This window comes from Opisthocomus hoazin, chromosome 5 (genome assembly GCF_030867145.1).
Source record: "Opisthocomus hoazin isolate bOpiHoa1 chromosome 5, bOpiHoa1.hap1, whole genome shotgun sequence".
In the NCBI taxonomy this organism is placed as follows: domain Eukaryota; kingdom Metazoa; phylum Chordata; class Aves; order Opisthocomiformes; family Opisthocomidae; genus Opisthocomus; species Opisthocomus hoazin.
In genome coordinates, this window is record NC_134418.1 from 87,487,014 (window position 1) to 87,504,204 (window position 17,191).

The window sequence follows — 17,191 nt, forward strand, 5'->3', positions numbered from 1 at the left end:
TTGCTTTGAATCGCCACCATGTGGCCCAAATAAAGATTTTGCCTGTGTGTAAAAGCGCTCAAGATAAATGTGAGGAGTTATCTAGATGATGCTACGCTTGCAGCAGATGGTTGTACATACACCATCTAAGTAGGATTTTTGCAGGTTTTGCTTTCTAGAATTTTTCTTAGTCTGTGAAGAGCTTCCTTTCTGTAGTTGTTCTGTCTGCCCAGATTTTTCATGGATATCACATATTCTAACATTGTCCAGCTTGCATACCATCAAGTACAATTGCTGAAGTTGTGTAGCATAAATAACTGTAAACATAACAGAAGAGTAGATAGGTCTAGACAAGAACTTTCGCATCCTATACAAGTCACCTATTGCTATTCTTTGTTTTTTTTCCCATGTTGACACAAGTTATTCTTTAAAGCACAGCTGAATTATTTTCTGAAGGGGCTCAGCGCTGGTGAAAAATGCAAAAGTTGAGATGTTAATTGGTCTGCCTTGGAAAAGGCAGTGCTGAATAGGTAGTCTAATTTTTTTGTTAAACAGGGTGGTATTAATTGGGGAACAAAAATGTAAAAGATTCCAAACACAGAGTCATTAAAATGCAGTGACTAAATGGCAGGCTGATTCTTGGTTATGTGATGTCCTAACTGAAAAATGCTGTTGAGTCTCAGAAGTGATATTTTAATTGATGCTGCTTCAAAATATCTGGATATTCCTAAAGGGGGAGGGGGATCATGACTTCTTAAAGCTATTTTCTTTTTTTTAACTATAGTATCAACAAGCAATGCACCAGCAGATGGTCCAACAGCAGCTGTTGATGCAGTCTATGTACCAGCAGCAACCTTCCCAATCTCACTACCCTGCTATGGTATGTCAAGAATGGAATGTAGATGGCACAATCTTAAAATACATACTGTGTTTGTAAGTCTGTTGTGAAAATCACAAAATGATACTTAGCGGGGGAAAAAAGAGTCAACCCAAACTTTGTCACAAAAACTTACCTGGCGTTGTGCTTTTGTATTAATCGGATGGGATATATCCTAAACTTCATGAAGTAGGTGCATAGTAATTTCAAACATGCTTGGTGCTTAAGGTTTCAGGTAGTGACCACAGCAACGAATGTGTGTTACGCTACAGAGTGATAAAAGACATGGTGGCATCAAGTTCCTGCATCAAAAGCAAGAAAGATAACTGGCATAATCTGTTTTTCAAAAGTCAGGAGAAACTGTCATGACATTTGGATTATTAATATTTAAGAACAGGGTATGATGAAAATGAACTTCTTAGTGCTGCAGTAGCATATACTTAGGTTGCAGTAATTACAAAAAGCTAAGTGGTAATATCTTGGAGGAGAAAAACAGTATCACTGACCTGTTAGGGCAGTTTCTTTTCACCTGTTTAACAAACAGGTCTGGCTTCTTGCTTCTGCTGAAGCTGCCAAGCTTTTCTAGAGCATGTTGGTTGTTAGTGCATTTGGCTGCAAGGCCATTATTGTTACTTAGCAGAAGCGGTTCACACGGGCCCTGTGAATTTTAGTAATGTGATCGTTATCTTACTTAGGTGCAGCAATATCAGCAGGCTCTCCTACAGCAGCAGATGCTTGCTCAGCAGCAACTGCGGTCGCGACAGGCGCAGTCTCCTGAGTATATCACTTCTCCACAAGACTTCTCACCAGCCTTAATCTCCTACCCTGGGTCACTTCCAGTGCATGCTGGAACAGTGGCAGATTCTCCCTACCCTGCAAGCAGGCAAGTATTCTGACACAGATGTACCCAGGTGTTACCACCTACATTCCTAATTGTGATGAGCACTGCTGAATCCTTTCCTCAGAAATTACTTGCTTCAATAGTAATGCATTACTTGAAGGAGTTGGATAGTTGCTGTTTAGTGGTAAAGGATATACTGGGGGGAGGGTGGAACACTGAAATTGTTAACAGATGGGCCTGGTACAACTTCTTAAAGAACCTGTCTTCCATTTTTTCTTCTTCATGGATTTATTCCAGGAGCTGACTGCTAACCACTTCCCTTAAGTTGGTCAGTGGCCTATGTTGAATGAGCTTATAAGCATGTGAAAGACCTCTCAAACGCTCTTTGAAGACAGGCTTTGTAGTTGGCATTTATTTGCTAGAGCTTCTAACTCTTGTGTCTGATCAGTGCTCTGACTTAAGTGTCTTGTATGATGGAGTACACCTCATCACCGGTGTGGTCCCTTTGCAGGGGCCTGCGGACTTACCCTTGAGTAATAAAGTATAATCCATAATGACTTTCCCACGAGTGTTTATGAAAAACAGTGTGTGGAATAAAAAAACCTTCCTTTTCTGATTTAAAAATAAAAAAATCAGATTTGCCCAGTTTCACTAATGTTATGAACTAGTTTATATATTCATATAGGTTCCTACCATACTGTATTGAGAGAGAAGTCCTTTGCAGTTGTGGGAACACTGCAGTCTTCGGTGTCGTCAGTCTTGACCCAGGCTTTCAGTTAATAGCGGGACTTAAATGCTTCAGTGCTGCTGTCATTCTCAGTCTCTTCTAGTTTACAGTGTGTTGAAAGGGTAAAAGGCAAAATATTTTACTGCTGTAGGCTGGATTTATATAATATCATATATCACTGTGACCAGTTTGGCTTCATCTCGCCAATTAGGCAGTCTGATCCCTAGCAGAGAGTGAGACTTACCAGCTGTACTTCAGTAAGGTCTGTTGCCAGAGTCGTTTTTGACAAATGATTTCTGAAAGGAATCATTCCAGTTTGGAAGTAAATATGTATATGTCCTGTTTCTCTTCTGTGTGTTTGGCTGAAGATTTCAATCCTGCTGTTTAGCTTAGTGACTGTGGGTTAGCAATGGTGTGCAATGCATAGGGTTGATCTTGTAAACAAAAAATAGGACTTCTTATAAAGGAAGGGGTGATGAATTTCTTTTCCAATGACATATGAAATGTGTTGCGTTGTGTTACATGTTGTCCTGCTCTCAGCAGAAAGAGCCAGGAGTCTTGTGGGAAGGCAGCACCTGAGCTGACAGGAAAGAGCCCCTTCTTCTTCCTCTTGTCTTGAAGAGATGGTTCCACATGGAGCTGGGCTGCAGGTGTGGCCTGCAGAGCCTGGCTAGGCGTAGAGAGAACGCCAGTTAGTGTGTGGTAACTTGCTGGTTGCTGCTTTTCTAGTCTAGTTCAGGCAAACAGAGAAGTGGTAGGTGTAATTTGCTAAAAGGTGCATGAAAGGAAAAATGCATCCGGTCAAAGGTTTCCTTATCTGTGTAGATCAGACTCATACAAGCAGAAGCTGTGATGTCAACTGGTTAACTGTATCAGTGGATGGATGCAGGATTCAGAGACACTTAGTGTGTCTGCCAAGGAAAAATAACAAAGAGAACCGATGAAAATTTCAGACGTATTTAGTGGGGTTTGTTTTTTTTTTTTGAGGAAAACAAGGCAGTCTCCTATGACAATACAGAAATGACCACAGGTAAAATACAGCTTTTGCCCTTGCATGTCAACTTGATGAAGGATTCTGTGCTTTGGCTACAATTAATAAATTGAAAAATAAAAGTCCAAGGATTGCATACAGAAAGGATGAGATCAAACCACATGTTTCAAGTGATCCATTTTCCTTTAAATTAGCTTTCAGATGCTTTGGGGATAAACTATTAATGCATGTGTGTTGCTTGTGTGTAGTATTTTGGCATAATGAACCGTGTGATAGATTTTCAACCTGATAAACAATCCTGTAATGTTTCTCTTTATTTGCTTCCATGAACTGACTTTACAGGTCAGGTATTCCTGATGCTGAAGCAGTTGCCAATTACCCAAAGCAGAGCATCAATAACCCACCTGATATGTCAGGCTGGAACCCATTTGGAGAGGACAATTTTTCCAAGTTGACAGAGGAGGAGCTGCTGGACAGAGAATTTGACCTGCTGAGATCAAGTAAGGGACGCTTGAAGGCTTATTTTGCTTCACAATAAAGAAGGGCTCTGTAGTTGCTCAGCAGATTCAACACCTATCTTGTCGAAGGGCCATGCAGTCTGTGTACAGAAAATTCTTTCTGAGCATTTGAGGGCAGAGTTGAGCCTGTCTTCCTTCATTCCCATTTTGAAAATGTGTGCAATAGGAACTCACTGTCTAAAATTGGTAGTTACTGGCTCAAATACTGCAGAAATGGTAAATCTTAGCTTAAATACTGCTTGTGTCACTTTGATTGTCAAGAAGCTCTGCACAGCAGAGGGATGTTGTCAGATAGGAAGAAAAGTTTGGCTGCCTGCTTTATTCCTTTCCAGCTTTTTTCTTGCACACCAAAGCAGAAGATTCTGTGGGTCTGAAATGTCCTTTGAAAATGCCTGAAAGAAAATTGATCTATTACATTATGTTAATGTTTTGTAATGTCCTTTTTGATGAGTGGCTACATGTAAGGGCTGCTTTATTGTTCTGATATGGCAATAGTTGAATAAACTTTTTCCTCTTCAAGTCAGTTATCTCAATGGTTTTTACTTGGAATTGCTTCCTTTTCGTAATTGCTCAATACGTGCTCATTAGATCCTCTTCCTGAAACTGGTTTTGTCATGAGCAGATTTATTGGTGAGATTTGTAAGATGTGACAATGTCAAAAAGCAGATTGTGTATACTTGACTGACTATCAGCAAGCTCCTTGCAATGAAAAATGCAGTAGAGTTGAATTTTGAGTAATTGAAAAAAACCAAACCCCAAAACCCCTGTGCCTTCAACTGAGTCTTTTTCTTCTTGGATTTCTGTGTCCCTAAATGTAGGTGAAGATGTGCACATTACCTTAAGGAAATCCTTAAGGAAAATGACTGGCGTTTGGTTTCTTCTTGACACTTTAGTTGATTGTTTTCACTTGTGTCCTCTGCTGATCAAATAAGACTCCTATTTTTGAGATGTGGATGTAGTCTGCTCATGTTTTACAGTAAAATGCGAGCTGTGGGAAATGGATAATGTACCAGCTAAAAAGTAAGCATTCTTTCCAAATCCAAGTTTAGAATTTGAAATTATTTAGTAGCAGAATTGAATACATTTAGGCATGCTGCTTCCAATTGAAGCCTTAGAAGTCTTTTGAAATAATACACTCTTGAATCTGGCGAAGGTTAGCTTGAACCGAAAGGTCAACACAGCATTACCCATTTCCAGAATCTTTAGCTGACTGTTGGACTGCTGACTGTAGTTACGGTGAGTTTCATGAGACTGGTTTGGTTAAGCCACATGTTTTGAACAAATACAAGTCCAGAAGAAATGTGGCTTTACAAAAAAGCTGAAAAACACTATACAAGAAATACCCTTGGCTGGGGCAGCTTGATAGGCTGGTTACAGTAAGCTGGGGAAACAGAAGATCATGGAATCATTTAAGTTGGAAAACACCCTTAAGATCATGGAGTCCAACCGTTAACATATCATCACCAAGTCCACCGCTAGACCATGTGCCTTTATGCTGCGTCTTCTGAGTGGCCAAAATGCTGAACTGCGTGCAAGCGGTTAGACTTGGTGAAGGCTGGAATAACTCGGAGCTAAATGCTGCAAACTGCTGTCTCTAAGTGTCCAGCAGAACAAACAATTTACTACTACTACAATTCCATTATCCGTTTTTGTACTACATGTGTGAAAATAGTCTGAAGTTTGTAAAGACGGAATCTACGTAGGCGTGTTTTTGTCTTACCTCTTAGTAAAGATAATTCAATGCACAGAAGAACTGGACGTGATAACAAACTTCCTGCGCTGTATCAAGTAAACAAAACAGCATAGTTTTGCTTAGTAATAACCAGCACTAGAGTTTTTTAGTCATTTGAACACAGAAAATGTAAAAAATAAAAAACCAACTCGCTTGACCTGTAGTACGTGAGATGGCAGGCTTGTTTGTGCTTAGCGCGACACACACCTACAGCTGTCCTCGGCCTTTTGGCTTCATTTCGGCTCGAGGCCCAGTGGAGGGGAGCATTGCTGGCTGTAAGCTCAGTGTATGGGTGTTGTGCGTACACAGAGATACATGCATCAAAAACTTCAAAGACCTTTTAACTTTTTTTTTTTGATACAAAGTATGTTGGTGCCACAGATCATAGGAACTTACCTTGCAGTGTTAATGCCTTTACTGCAGACAAAGCAGAGATATTTATACCTCATTTTGTCTGCTGGTACTTTCTCAAACTTAGGTGGATTAATGAGAAGTTGGGACATTTATTGTACAGTTAAGGCTTATACCTATAAAATTGTCTCTAACTATATCATGCTTCCTGGAATTCCCTCAGACATATCTTAGGGATCAGTTCTCTTTAGATGTAGGTTATCTCTTATGAGAGAAAACTGCTGTTTTCTACTAAGTAATTTTTTTGCTCAATTGTTGAGTTTCGTGTGAATCATTTTGCCATCTAGAGGAAGGAGAATTGAAGATACACATTTGATAAATTGTTATATTTTCTGTTACTAAACCTGGTTGCTGTGCCGCACTTGATAACTGATGTACAGTATTATGTAAGTTTGTCTTTTTGTACTGTTATGTGGTGCCGAGTAGCATTCAAAACATTAATCCTTTCTTTCAACTTCCAAAAGCCTGGTTTTTATTGTTGAGCTGATACTTTATGCCTAAATTTAAAATATTTTTGAAGCTGGCCAATATTTTTAAAGCTGTTGTGTGTTTGACAGTAATACATGAGCCTTTGCTGGAGGAGCAAGATGTCATCATAATTTTTCAGGCTGACATCACCGTTTGATTTCATGCATTTAGTATCTTGATGTCACAGTGTGTGTAGTGATGTTGCTGCGATGATTAACCACTTTTCCTTTAACAAGGGAGCTAACTTAGAACAGAATACCTTGCTTACACTTTGTGAAAGCTTTCATAGTAAAGAGGTGACAGTTGCAATAAAACGGAATGTGCAATTGAATGAAGATTTCTGAACTGAGCACCTTTGTAGAGAACTTTGATACAGAGTTCTTGGTTCTTGTGTACGCTGCTGTTTCTCTGTTGGTGCTCTTATCGTCATCGGTAGTAGTGATGGTCCAGAGGCAACACATGATGCTGAGATTCTGACAATGTTGTGAAGAAATAGATTTTTTTACAAAGAGCTCATGTAACCTCTTAATAATTGATGCAGAATTGGGAGCCAAGAAGACAAATGGGCTTTTTCACTGGGGAAAAAAATACCAGCACAGCCTTCACCCTGAATTGCACAAAGATTCTTGTTAGGTCCGGAATCATCTTGGTGTTTCAGCAGACACAGCTGTGGGTGCAAGGCCTACAAAGCTCTCTGCCCATCGCCTTTGCAGTGTTGCAGTATGAAGAAACTGCCTAGGCCATCCACGCAGGAAGAGCTGTGGTGCTTACTGGGCTTTCTTTTGTGTGCAAGTGCTTATTGTACTTCAGAAAGTCCCCAGAGAGCTGTCTCCTGAGGCATCGTGGGCCTGTCGCTTGCATGGACACAGCTGGATTCGTTGTTCGTGGCTCTAAATAACTGCCCTTTTCTGTGGAAGGGTCTGCTGTGCTACGTGCCACATGATGGTGTCTCCGGCCGCAACCCGGGGTGTGTTCATATGATTAGACACCGAGGGGATGAAAACTTGGCTCTGTATTTAAGGACGTTGCATGTGAAGCACAGTACTGTCTAATACTGACGCTCCCACTGAATCTGCTTCTGCTGGTGTGAACCTGGAGAAACCATCACCGTCTCTTTTCTCTCAAACACTCCCTGATGAAGTGGATATTGTTACAAGGTGGACAAATGATCCTTGTTCCTCAGAAGACTGGAAAAACGGCTTGTCCTTTTCCAATAGCTTTAGATTTGACGAATTGACAAATTTTTAACTTTTATTTTTCAGGGAAATGTGTCCCAGTGAGTATATGCTTAGGTACCATGGAGGAGTTGAAATCTTGTGTTTACTCACTTTACATCATTTTTCTTGCATGCTTAGCATATCAGTCCATTTTGGTTTCCACTGGCCCTAGCCCTGCTGCTCAAGTTGGGAGATCCGGTTGTCATCTAGGAGCTTGAACTTACGTTGTCTTGAGCGCCAGCATTTGCAGGGACTCTCCAAAGGGCAGTTTGAGTTGCAGCACCGTTAAAAGTTACTCTAGAGTTTGATTGCCTGCAGACTGTGCAGCAGTCAGCTGGCTTTCCTCTGGAGGCAAGGTGCTAGGGATAATACAGCTAAAGCATCCCTCAGTCTGCATTTATGACGATGCAAGCTGAAGGTCAGACACATTTCTTCTAGGACAAAACTCAAAAAACACACCCCCCCAAACCAAACAAATAACCTGAACCTGACCCCCCCCTGCCCCCAAGAAACAACACAAACCCCAAAGCCTTCCTACCCGAGGAGAGAAAGCAATGTAGGTGTGGCTGTTGGGAATCAGGATGTGAGGCTTGGCAGTTTTGTTTGTCCTCAAGGTTCAAAGCCGGTGGTTCAAAACACACAGCTGCTAGTCTCTTAGGCACCTCAGCTAGTATCTTCTGCGTGGCTGTGCCACCAGAGGGTAGTTTTGTTGGGGTCGGTTAGTCTCTGCCGATTCCAACGTGTGTGTTGAGGTGAGAGCAGCCTCTTAATCTCCTGCAGTAGGAGCCCCCAGCTGGAATTCTGTTTGAAGTAGGAATTGCCTGTAGTGGAATAACTCCCACCTGTATTTCTTTGGAGAGTCTAATGGTAGGTGGGAGTAAGACAATTCACATTATGGACACTTCTATACGAACGAAACACTTGTCTGTGAAAACTGGCGTGTAATTTCAAAACTCTTGGGCTTTGTACAGAGCAGTAATATACATCTGTCTGGAGTAGGTGAGCTCGCTGTCTAGTCCCTTGTGGTGGTCTTAGTAAAGCTGCCTTGTTGCTGCATTGAAGGGCTGAAAAAAAAACGTGTGGGTAGCTTGATATGTAATTAGGGCGCAGCTCAGCTGCATCTCTGCAGCGGCAGGTTGTCAGGAAGGTTGTGCTGCAAATTGTTTGGAAGGGCAGCTGCTTGCTGTGAAAAAAGAGGAAAGCCAAATTCTGTGTCTTCTGCGCAGAGCATGCAGGATGTTAGCTGGAGGTGGAACACCTTGTCGCAGCGGTGGTGTGAAGTGGCTGGTGGGCCTTGCTGGGCCCCCCTGAGTTGCACTCTGGTGGTTGGGTTGGATGGTCTGGTTCTGAAGTTGGCAGCAATGTTAGAATAAGAACTCAGATAGAAAAATTTGCATTTACCATTCCTAGTGCTTCGGATTTTTGACTATGTTAAAAACCTTTTGTATATCTCTTTTAAAAGGAGAAAAAAAAAAAAAAGAAAAAAAACCCCAGTCTCCTAAGGGTTGAGGACCATACAAAGCAGACACTACATTTCTCTATAATATGACACTCAAATTGGTTTTAATTACTAAAAGATGGTACATGTTTAATAAAAAGTACTGCCAGCTGTTTTGCTGTGATTGTCAACTTTTCTCTTTTTGTGGCAAAGGCTGGCTGAAACTTGGATAAAATGAATGATCTTTTGGTTTAGATAAGCATAGGATTCTGACTTCAAAGCCTCAAGAGCACAGAGAACAAGTAGCTCCTATTACAGAGCACATAGGCTGCATGTCACACTGAATACAGATCCTCACTGAGCATTCCATTGCCAAATACATGCTGATCTTGCTAGGACAGGGGGATCAACAATAGGTTTGTGCAGGTGAATTTTCCTGAATGATCAAGAAGTATGAATTCAAGATGTAGGATATCTTTAAAACATTTTTAAAAACCCAAACTGAGAGTATGTTCCTCCCTCACCTTGTACAGTAGATGTATTTGTGTAGGCATAAGACCTGCCGTTTTTATTTTATTTTATTTTTTGTTCTGTTTCATTTTGTTTTTTACAGACAGGCTGGTGGACAGGAGAGCATCTTCAGATAAGAATGTGGAGCCACATTCCGCTCCACAGAAAAATCCTCATGAAGATCCCTTTGGTTCTGTTCCTTTCATTTCTCACCCAGGCAAGTTACATCTGTAACATCACTACCTCATATATATATATATATATATGTATGTATACATATATATGTATTTGTTGAAGTATGTACATCCGGTTAAATGACCAAAGAATGATAAAGGTGTTGGCTGCCTCGTGACGGTAGATGGGTTGAAGAGATCTTTTAATACGTTGATTACCTCCAGTTGAATACTTCTGCATCCAATTGCTGGCACTTGTGCAGTGTAGAGGCTGTGTGGTCTTCACAGTGTAATGACGTTGGACCAGAGCAGTGCGAATCACTTGCGTAGAACCAGAGGTGCTTGAGCTAAAGGCAAATTACTTGCTAAGACCAAATTTTGCTACTTTGCTGTAGTCTGCTTCCAACTTCCGCTGTTGCTTTAGTTCAGTTGTCCAGCCAAGTTAAGACTGTAAGCTTCTGCTGCATTGAATGCATAGTTTTGGTGCAAATTGAGTCAAAATGAAATATCTTCTGTTGTCTGTACATGTGGAGGGGAAGGGGGGAATTCGTTATTGTGCTTCAGTTCGGCTTTGGCTATTTTTACCTTGGATGGAAGTAAAAATAACATTGTATGTGAACATTGACTGTGAATGTAAAACTGCATCATCCTGCAACTTAGCTGCCAGTTTTAACATTTGCTTGGTCAGTACTTTAATAGTTTTTTTTGTACCTGTGGGAAAGTAAAGCCTCCATGATAGTTAAATGATAAAAAGAGCTTCAGTTACTTACGGAGCCACTTAGGTGCCTACCTAAGCTTTGTTGAGAGTGCTTGTGTGATAAAGGTGCCTTAATATGACTTTTAAAAACTTTTCTTATAAAAGCTCAAAAGCTCAGGTAACATGCCTTAAAATAAATCACTTGGGGCTAACCTCAGTTAGCATCCATGTTTCCTTTCACTTTCATCTTGCATTTCTGATCATCGTCTGCTGGGGCTGCTTCATGCTCACAAGTACTCTTGCACTATGCGTGGTGAAGAGTGAACAGGATAACGCCATTGTGTTCTGCAAGGCAACTGGTTAAAATACTTCTGCATCCGTATCCTCTCCTGGTGTTAGAAAGAGGTGAATGAATTCTGCTTCATCTCTTGCTGTGTTCTTAGTTTACATTTTACATAGCTTAGATTGTAAAGAATGGCCTTGCTGTATTATGTCGTATGTTTTATTTTTGTTACTTTGAATCCAAGCTTTAATTCTCGACATACGAAAAAACAAGGGCAAATGCCTTCTCTTAAGAATAAAAATAAAATCAAGTTCAGTCATGCTGAAAACCCAGACTGCTTGAGAAATGTTAAGTTGGTTGTGAACAGTGTTACCTGTTCCCTTTGAAGAAAAAAGATACGTTTTTCAACAGCCTTTTTTCTGCTGACTCGTAACTTGAGTTTAAACAAGTGTACTTACTGGCTTGATTTCAGGGAAGGTATTTTTAATTCTGTGTTAACAGTGAATTACACTTAGCAAACAAATCTGATCTGGTAAATCTTTAAATCTGAAGATAGGTCTTCTAAAAGCTGGTTTGTTTCCCCCCTGGAATTGTTCTTGCAAATGTCTTGAAATGAGTTGCTGTCAGACAACTAAGAAAAGGAGAGTGGTGTTGACTTAGACATATTTTATTTCTGTTTGAGGCTTTCTAGGACAAACTTGACAAATGTCCCTAATACTTTGATTTTCTCTTGTACTTAACACTCCTGTATAGCATGTTTGTTCGTTATGATTGTAAAAGATTTAACCGAGAAGTAAACCACATGTGTACCTTACTCGGAGCATCAAAGGGAAGATGGCTGACTAGAAAGTGGAACAGACGTTCAATGCCTTGAGCACAATTCCAGCATTTGGGTGAGAGACTGTCCGGATCTAGTTAGAGCAGAAGTTCCACTTCCTTACTGTAACGTGTCTGCAGTGCCAATATGGGGTGTGCTGTCTCTGTTCACCCAAGTCTGACTACTGAATTTTGACTTCTTGAATGATGGTGAGATTAAATGTTGATGTTATCAATACAGGCAATTTAAAATAAATAAAAAAAGAAAATTTTACTTTCTTACAAAGTGGCAGTACCTACTGAAGATGTGTTCTACTGTATTAAGGACCTTTGACTCAGAACTGTGGTCTTTTTCTGCTTTGTTTTTTTTGCTGTGTGACATAGGTCTCAAGTTTGTAAATGTTGTGTATGGACTGTAGCTGAGTAGAGTCACACAGTATTTATGTTGTTTCGGAAGTTTAAGAGTTCTCTACTGAAAGCAGCGCTTGAATAAATACTTAACTAATTTCTGTCATCTGATGTGAGATAGCAGGAAGAAGCTGAAGATCATGTGTCATCTTCTGACTCAACAGCTTAACGTAAGGTGCTGGTAGTCCAGCAAAATAATTGCTGTCAGGTACGTTTCCATGTGTCCAGGAAGGTGGTGCAAGGGAGATGCAGAGGTTGAAATTTAAAACCTTTTATCATTGCTGGAAAGCACCATGGGTTGCTGGGAGTTGTGAGCTCGTGGGATTTTCCCCCGTGGAGCTGAGTGCGTCTCAGGCCGCTGCTTCTTCTCAGGTGGGAGTGGAGAGCCACCAGCAACATCTATGTCACTTGACATGCTATGCAGTGGGGAAACAGCTGTGTGAAATGAATTAACGTATTATTGGCTTCCTCTTACTATAGTTGATGGGAAGACAGTGTAGAGAAGCACTTTGTGTTACTCACACTTGGCGTATATGCTATTAAAAGTGTTTTCACAAGTACTACATGTCAACTTGCTGTACACTCTATTTTATGCCTAACTGTTTGTGGATGATAGTAATGGCTTAGAACTTGAGATGGCCAGAAAGGAAAATTGGCTTGAGAAAGAATTCTGATGCTTAATGTGATGGAAACAAAACTAACATTGCAAACTGCTTATGAAAAAGAGGAAAGCGCAGTTGAATAACCAGCCATGGGGCATTTAGGACAAGCACCTGACATATGGAAAACAGATTCTGGTTCTTGAGTGCCTGTCACACTGCATGATGCCAGTGGAAAAACTGGCTCCTGCGGTCAGCATTTTGGAACAGTAGCTTTTGTTTCAAGTGTGTGTTAACCAGCTTGTGTTGTAACATGCTTTTTTAACATGGAGTTGAGTGTTTCAGAAGATCAAGACACGTTTTCTGCTACCTTCAAATGATAAGAGGGAAATGTCATGAATATAGTAGTTAGCTGTTGAGTTGTACTCAGTGGCCTTTTGCTATCTTATGTTTATTTACACTAATTCTTTCTGTGATTTATCTGGGCTAGATTGCCTTTTGCTTCCCTCAGCTTAATACTGGAATTCAGAGAAGTAATAAGAGATTTGAGGTAACTCTCAAAATGATACAGATGGACTGTGTGAGAAGTGGAGATGTTGGGAAACCTTGACTGGAATTTCCTGCACTTGAAGACCTGGTTGTGTCTTTAAATGGTCGTTACAGGTGTCTGTCCTGGAATAAGAGCAATTCTGTGGTGTGGTGTGTAACTTGCGGGTCACAGCTGTGTGGATCTGGCAGAAAGCCAGCCAGCTGTGTGCCAACAGCAGTACGATGGAAACTGTCTGGATGCTGGGATGCAGTATGTCCCTGAAAGGAGTCTGCTGCAGTAGCTGATTGTTAGCAGTCGCTGCGTTACAGCAGGAAAGTGTGGTGTTCTGGCACGAAGAAATGTGGGCGGCAGTTGTTCATGTGGTTACTTTTTGGTACGCTGCTTCTAACAAGGTTTCAAACACTGCAAGTTTCAGTATCGCGGCTTTGGAGCCCTTGGACTACTGTGGAGTCTGGAGCTTTAAATGAAACACGACTTACTATAATTTAGCAAGAAATTACAAACATGAGAATGGGAGTAATAAAAGGACTTGAGCCAGCTTCCTCTGCAACACTGAAACAGCTCATGCCATCAGTGCACGTTTCTTCGGCAGTTGATGTTGCTGAATTGTTTGTTAAAAGATGCCCAGACTCGCAGCTTGATATGGCTGTTGTACAGTGTTCCAGATTTAGATAACTTCACAATTAAAACAAGTTCGTATCAATATTAGTGCTCACTGAAAATACTGCTTATGTTACTTCATAGCCTTTCCTTGGCTATGGTTGCAGGTATTCATGGAGTCACAGAATGGTTTGGGTTGGAAGGCACCTTACAGACCATCCCGTTCCAACCCCCTGCCATGGGCAGGGACCCCTTCCCCCAGCCCAGGGTGCTCCCAGCCCCATCCAACCTGGCCTTGAGCCCTGCCAGGGAGGGGGCAGCCACAGCTTCTCTGGGCAGCTTGGGCCAGGGCCTCGCCACCATCAGAGTAAAGCATTTCTTCCTTATGCCCAGTCTAAACCTGCCCTCTTAAAATCGTTGTTGCCCCTCATCTGATCACTCCCTGCCCTTATCGCAGCCCCCCCTCCAGGCACTGGCAGCTGCTCTAAGGTCTCCCCGCAGCCTTCTCCTCCCCAGGCTGAGCAGCCCCAGCTCTCCCAGCCTTTCCTCCCAGCAGAGGGGTTCCAGCCCTCGCATCATTGCTGGGGCCTCCTCTGGCCCCGCTCCAACAGCTCCAGCTCTGTCCTGTGCTGGGGGCTCCAGAGCTGGATGCAGGACTCCCGGGGGCTCTCAGCAGAGTGGGACAGAGGGGCAGAATGTCCTGGGGATGCAGTCCAGGACACGGTTGGCCTTCTGGGCTGCCAGCATACACTGCTGGGTCACGTCCAGCTTTTTGTCCATCAGCACCCCCAAGTCTTCCTCCTCAGGGCTGTTCTCAATCCATTCTCCCCCCAGCCTGTATTTGTGCTTGGGATTGCCCTGACCCATGTGCAGGACCTTGCACTTGGCCTCATTGAACTTCATGAGGCTCGCACAGGCCCACCTCTCCAGCCTGTCCAGGTCCCTCTGGTTGGCATCCCTTCCCTCCAGCGTGTCAAATGCACCACTCAGCTTGGTGTCATCACAAACTTGCTGAGGGTGCACTCGATCCCACTGCCCATGTGTCGGACAAAGATGTTAGTGCCAGTCCCCGTACTGACCCCTGAGGAACGCCACTCGTCACTGGTCTCCACTTGGACACTGAGCCATTGACCACAACTCTTTGAGTGCGACTGTCCAGCCAATTCCTTACCCACTGAGTGGTCCATCTGTCAAATTTATGTCTCTCCAATTTATAGACAAGGATGTCATGCAGGACAGTGTCAAATGCTTTGCAAAAGTCCGGGTAGAAGACATCAGTTGCTCCCAGTGCTGTAACCCTGTCATAGAAGGCGACCAGATTTGTCGGGCATCATTTGCCCTCAGTGAAGCCACGTTGGCTGCCACCAGTCCCCTCCTTATTTTCCATGTGCTTTAGCATAGTTTCCAGGAGGATCTGCTGCATGAGCTTGCTGGGCACAAGCTGGCCTGTAGTTCCCCAGATCTTCATTTTTAAAGATGGTGGTTGTTTCCCCTTTTCTGGTCACTGGCGACTTCACCGGACTGCCACAACTTCTCAAATATGATGGACAGCAGCTTGGCAACTTCATCCACCAGTTCCCTCAGGACCCCCAGATGCATGTCATCAGATCCCAGGGCCTTGTGCACCTTCAGGTTCTTTAGATGGTCTTGAACCTGACCTTCTCCTGTTCGTACTAATTGCTGAATGCAGGTTCAGGATCTTTTCCTGTATCAAGATAATCTGTAGACTTCAGCTTTTCTAGATAATGCTTCCAAAGTAACTGGAACTCATTCACACATCACCGCAATGAATTACATGTGTGGGCTGTGTTGGGGTGTGCTTTTTCTCCACACAGTGATTCAGTGATATTCCCCCCCCCCTCCCCGGCCTTGGAATCTTAGAGCAATCACTGTCACCTTTTATTTTTTTGCAGCACTTCAACCTGTAGACTAATTATTTGAAAGAATATCTAAGCAATAGATGCCAGGCAGAAGTGTTTTGTTCTCCCATTTTTGTTGAAACTAAAGGTGGTAAGCAGTGTACATCCATCACAGTCTTCAGCAGCTGCTGCTCTGGCTGTTGTCGAAGAAGTGGTGCAGATTTAGCTGCAGCATGCTGGTAATCCTTGGGCCTGACATGTGGCGAATTGTTCTGAAATGATGGTGGCAGTATGTTCCCAATTCCAAGAAAGCTTAAAGCCCTTATGCCCCGCTCTGTCGCCACCCCCGCAGTGCCCTAAAGTGATGAACCAGCAGAAGGCATGTAATTACTGCAGTTGTTAGAGGGAATTCATCCTCTTCTAATCGGATGTCTCGAAAAAGAACATCAGAACAGAAAATTTCCTTCAAGATTGGGATCTTCTTATACGATTAAAGGTATTCCACCTGGCTTGCATCTGCGCGAAGAACAATTGTCTCCTACAGGATGCAAACCTGATTAGAAGTGTAGTAATCTCAGCAGTACATTACAAACAGATGTTACTCAACAGTTTGCAGCTTTTTTTTATGAATTTGTATCTGAACAGTCTCTGCAGCAGTTTAGGTTGAGAAGATTGCGTGAAATCAACATGACAGAACACTGCCTTTTTGAGATCTGTTTGGCCAGAACATTAATTTGTCGTTAACAAGGGAATTTTCCCTTTTGGGGCATTGTTTCTGTTTGTAGAGCTCTTTGTATTTATTCAGTTTGCTGACTTCTTCAGGAGTAAAAGAGGGAGAGCTCTAGTACAGAAAAACAAAACAAAATATTCCTGTCCTGGGTTTAAAACTGAGAGCTCTATGGAGAATATTTTTGTTTGGTTTGGTTTTGACACTGGTCTGGTGCAGTTTTCTCCCTGTTACTGGGGTTACACCAAGGACACTGCAGATGAGAAGGTGCCTGCAGAGATGATTTTGTCCATGAAGTTTGGCTATGTTAGACCAGAAAGTGTTTCAGACTAGTCTCTTAGCCTCATGTCTGCTTGGAGCAAATGGCTCTGTTCACACCACCTCAACACAAACTGAAGAATAAAGCAAGGTACTTGCTCTTGCCTGAAAAACACAAATGTGGGAGCAGTGAGGTCACCGCTCTTGAAATACTTTAGAAATAAAAGTGCTCCCTTCAGAACTACGCAGCAGGAGCACTTGCAGCTCCCACCATTATCTGATGTGCGCTGCTTGCCTTCCTGTTGAAGTTGTGTGTGTAGGGTCATACACGCTGGTTCCCAAATTTTAATAATATGGAGCTGTTACTGTAGCTTGGGAGTTTCTGATCCCTGCAAAATTCATTGTCTTTTCAATAATGTTGAGTCCGTACAAGATACGAGGCCATTAATTTCCTGCAGTGATAAAGAAGTAATGTTGATAACTCTGGCAAGGCGATGGTGGATGAGGAGGAA

General features: G+C 42.3%; 1 protein-coding gene across 2 annotated transcripts in view; it reads left to right on the forward strand.

Annotated features, from left to right (window-relative positions):
- BMP2K (BMP2 inducible kinase) overlaps positions 1–17,191 on the forward strand; it is a 67,298-nt gene that overhangs the window by 40,171 nt on the left and 9,936 nt on the right. For both annotated transcript variants that reach the window (XM_075422070.1, XM_075422071.1), the window contains exons 12-15: positions 764–859; positions 1,552–1,739; positions 3,758–3,915; positions 9,813–9,926. In XM_075422070.1, coding sequence (XP_075278185.1) covers positions 764–859; positions 1,552–1,739; positions 3,758–3,915; positions 9,813–9,926 — 556 coding nt within the window. The remainder of the gene's footprint in view (positions 1–763; positions 860–1,551; positions 1,740–3,757; positions 3,916–9,812; positions 9,927–17,191) is intronic.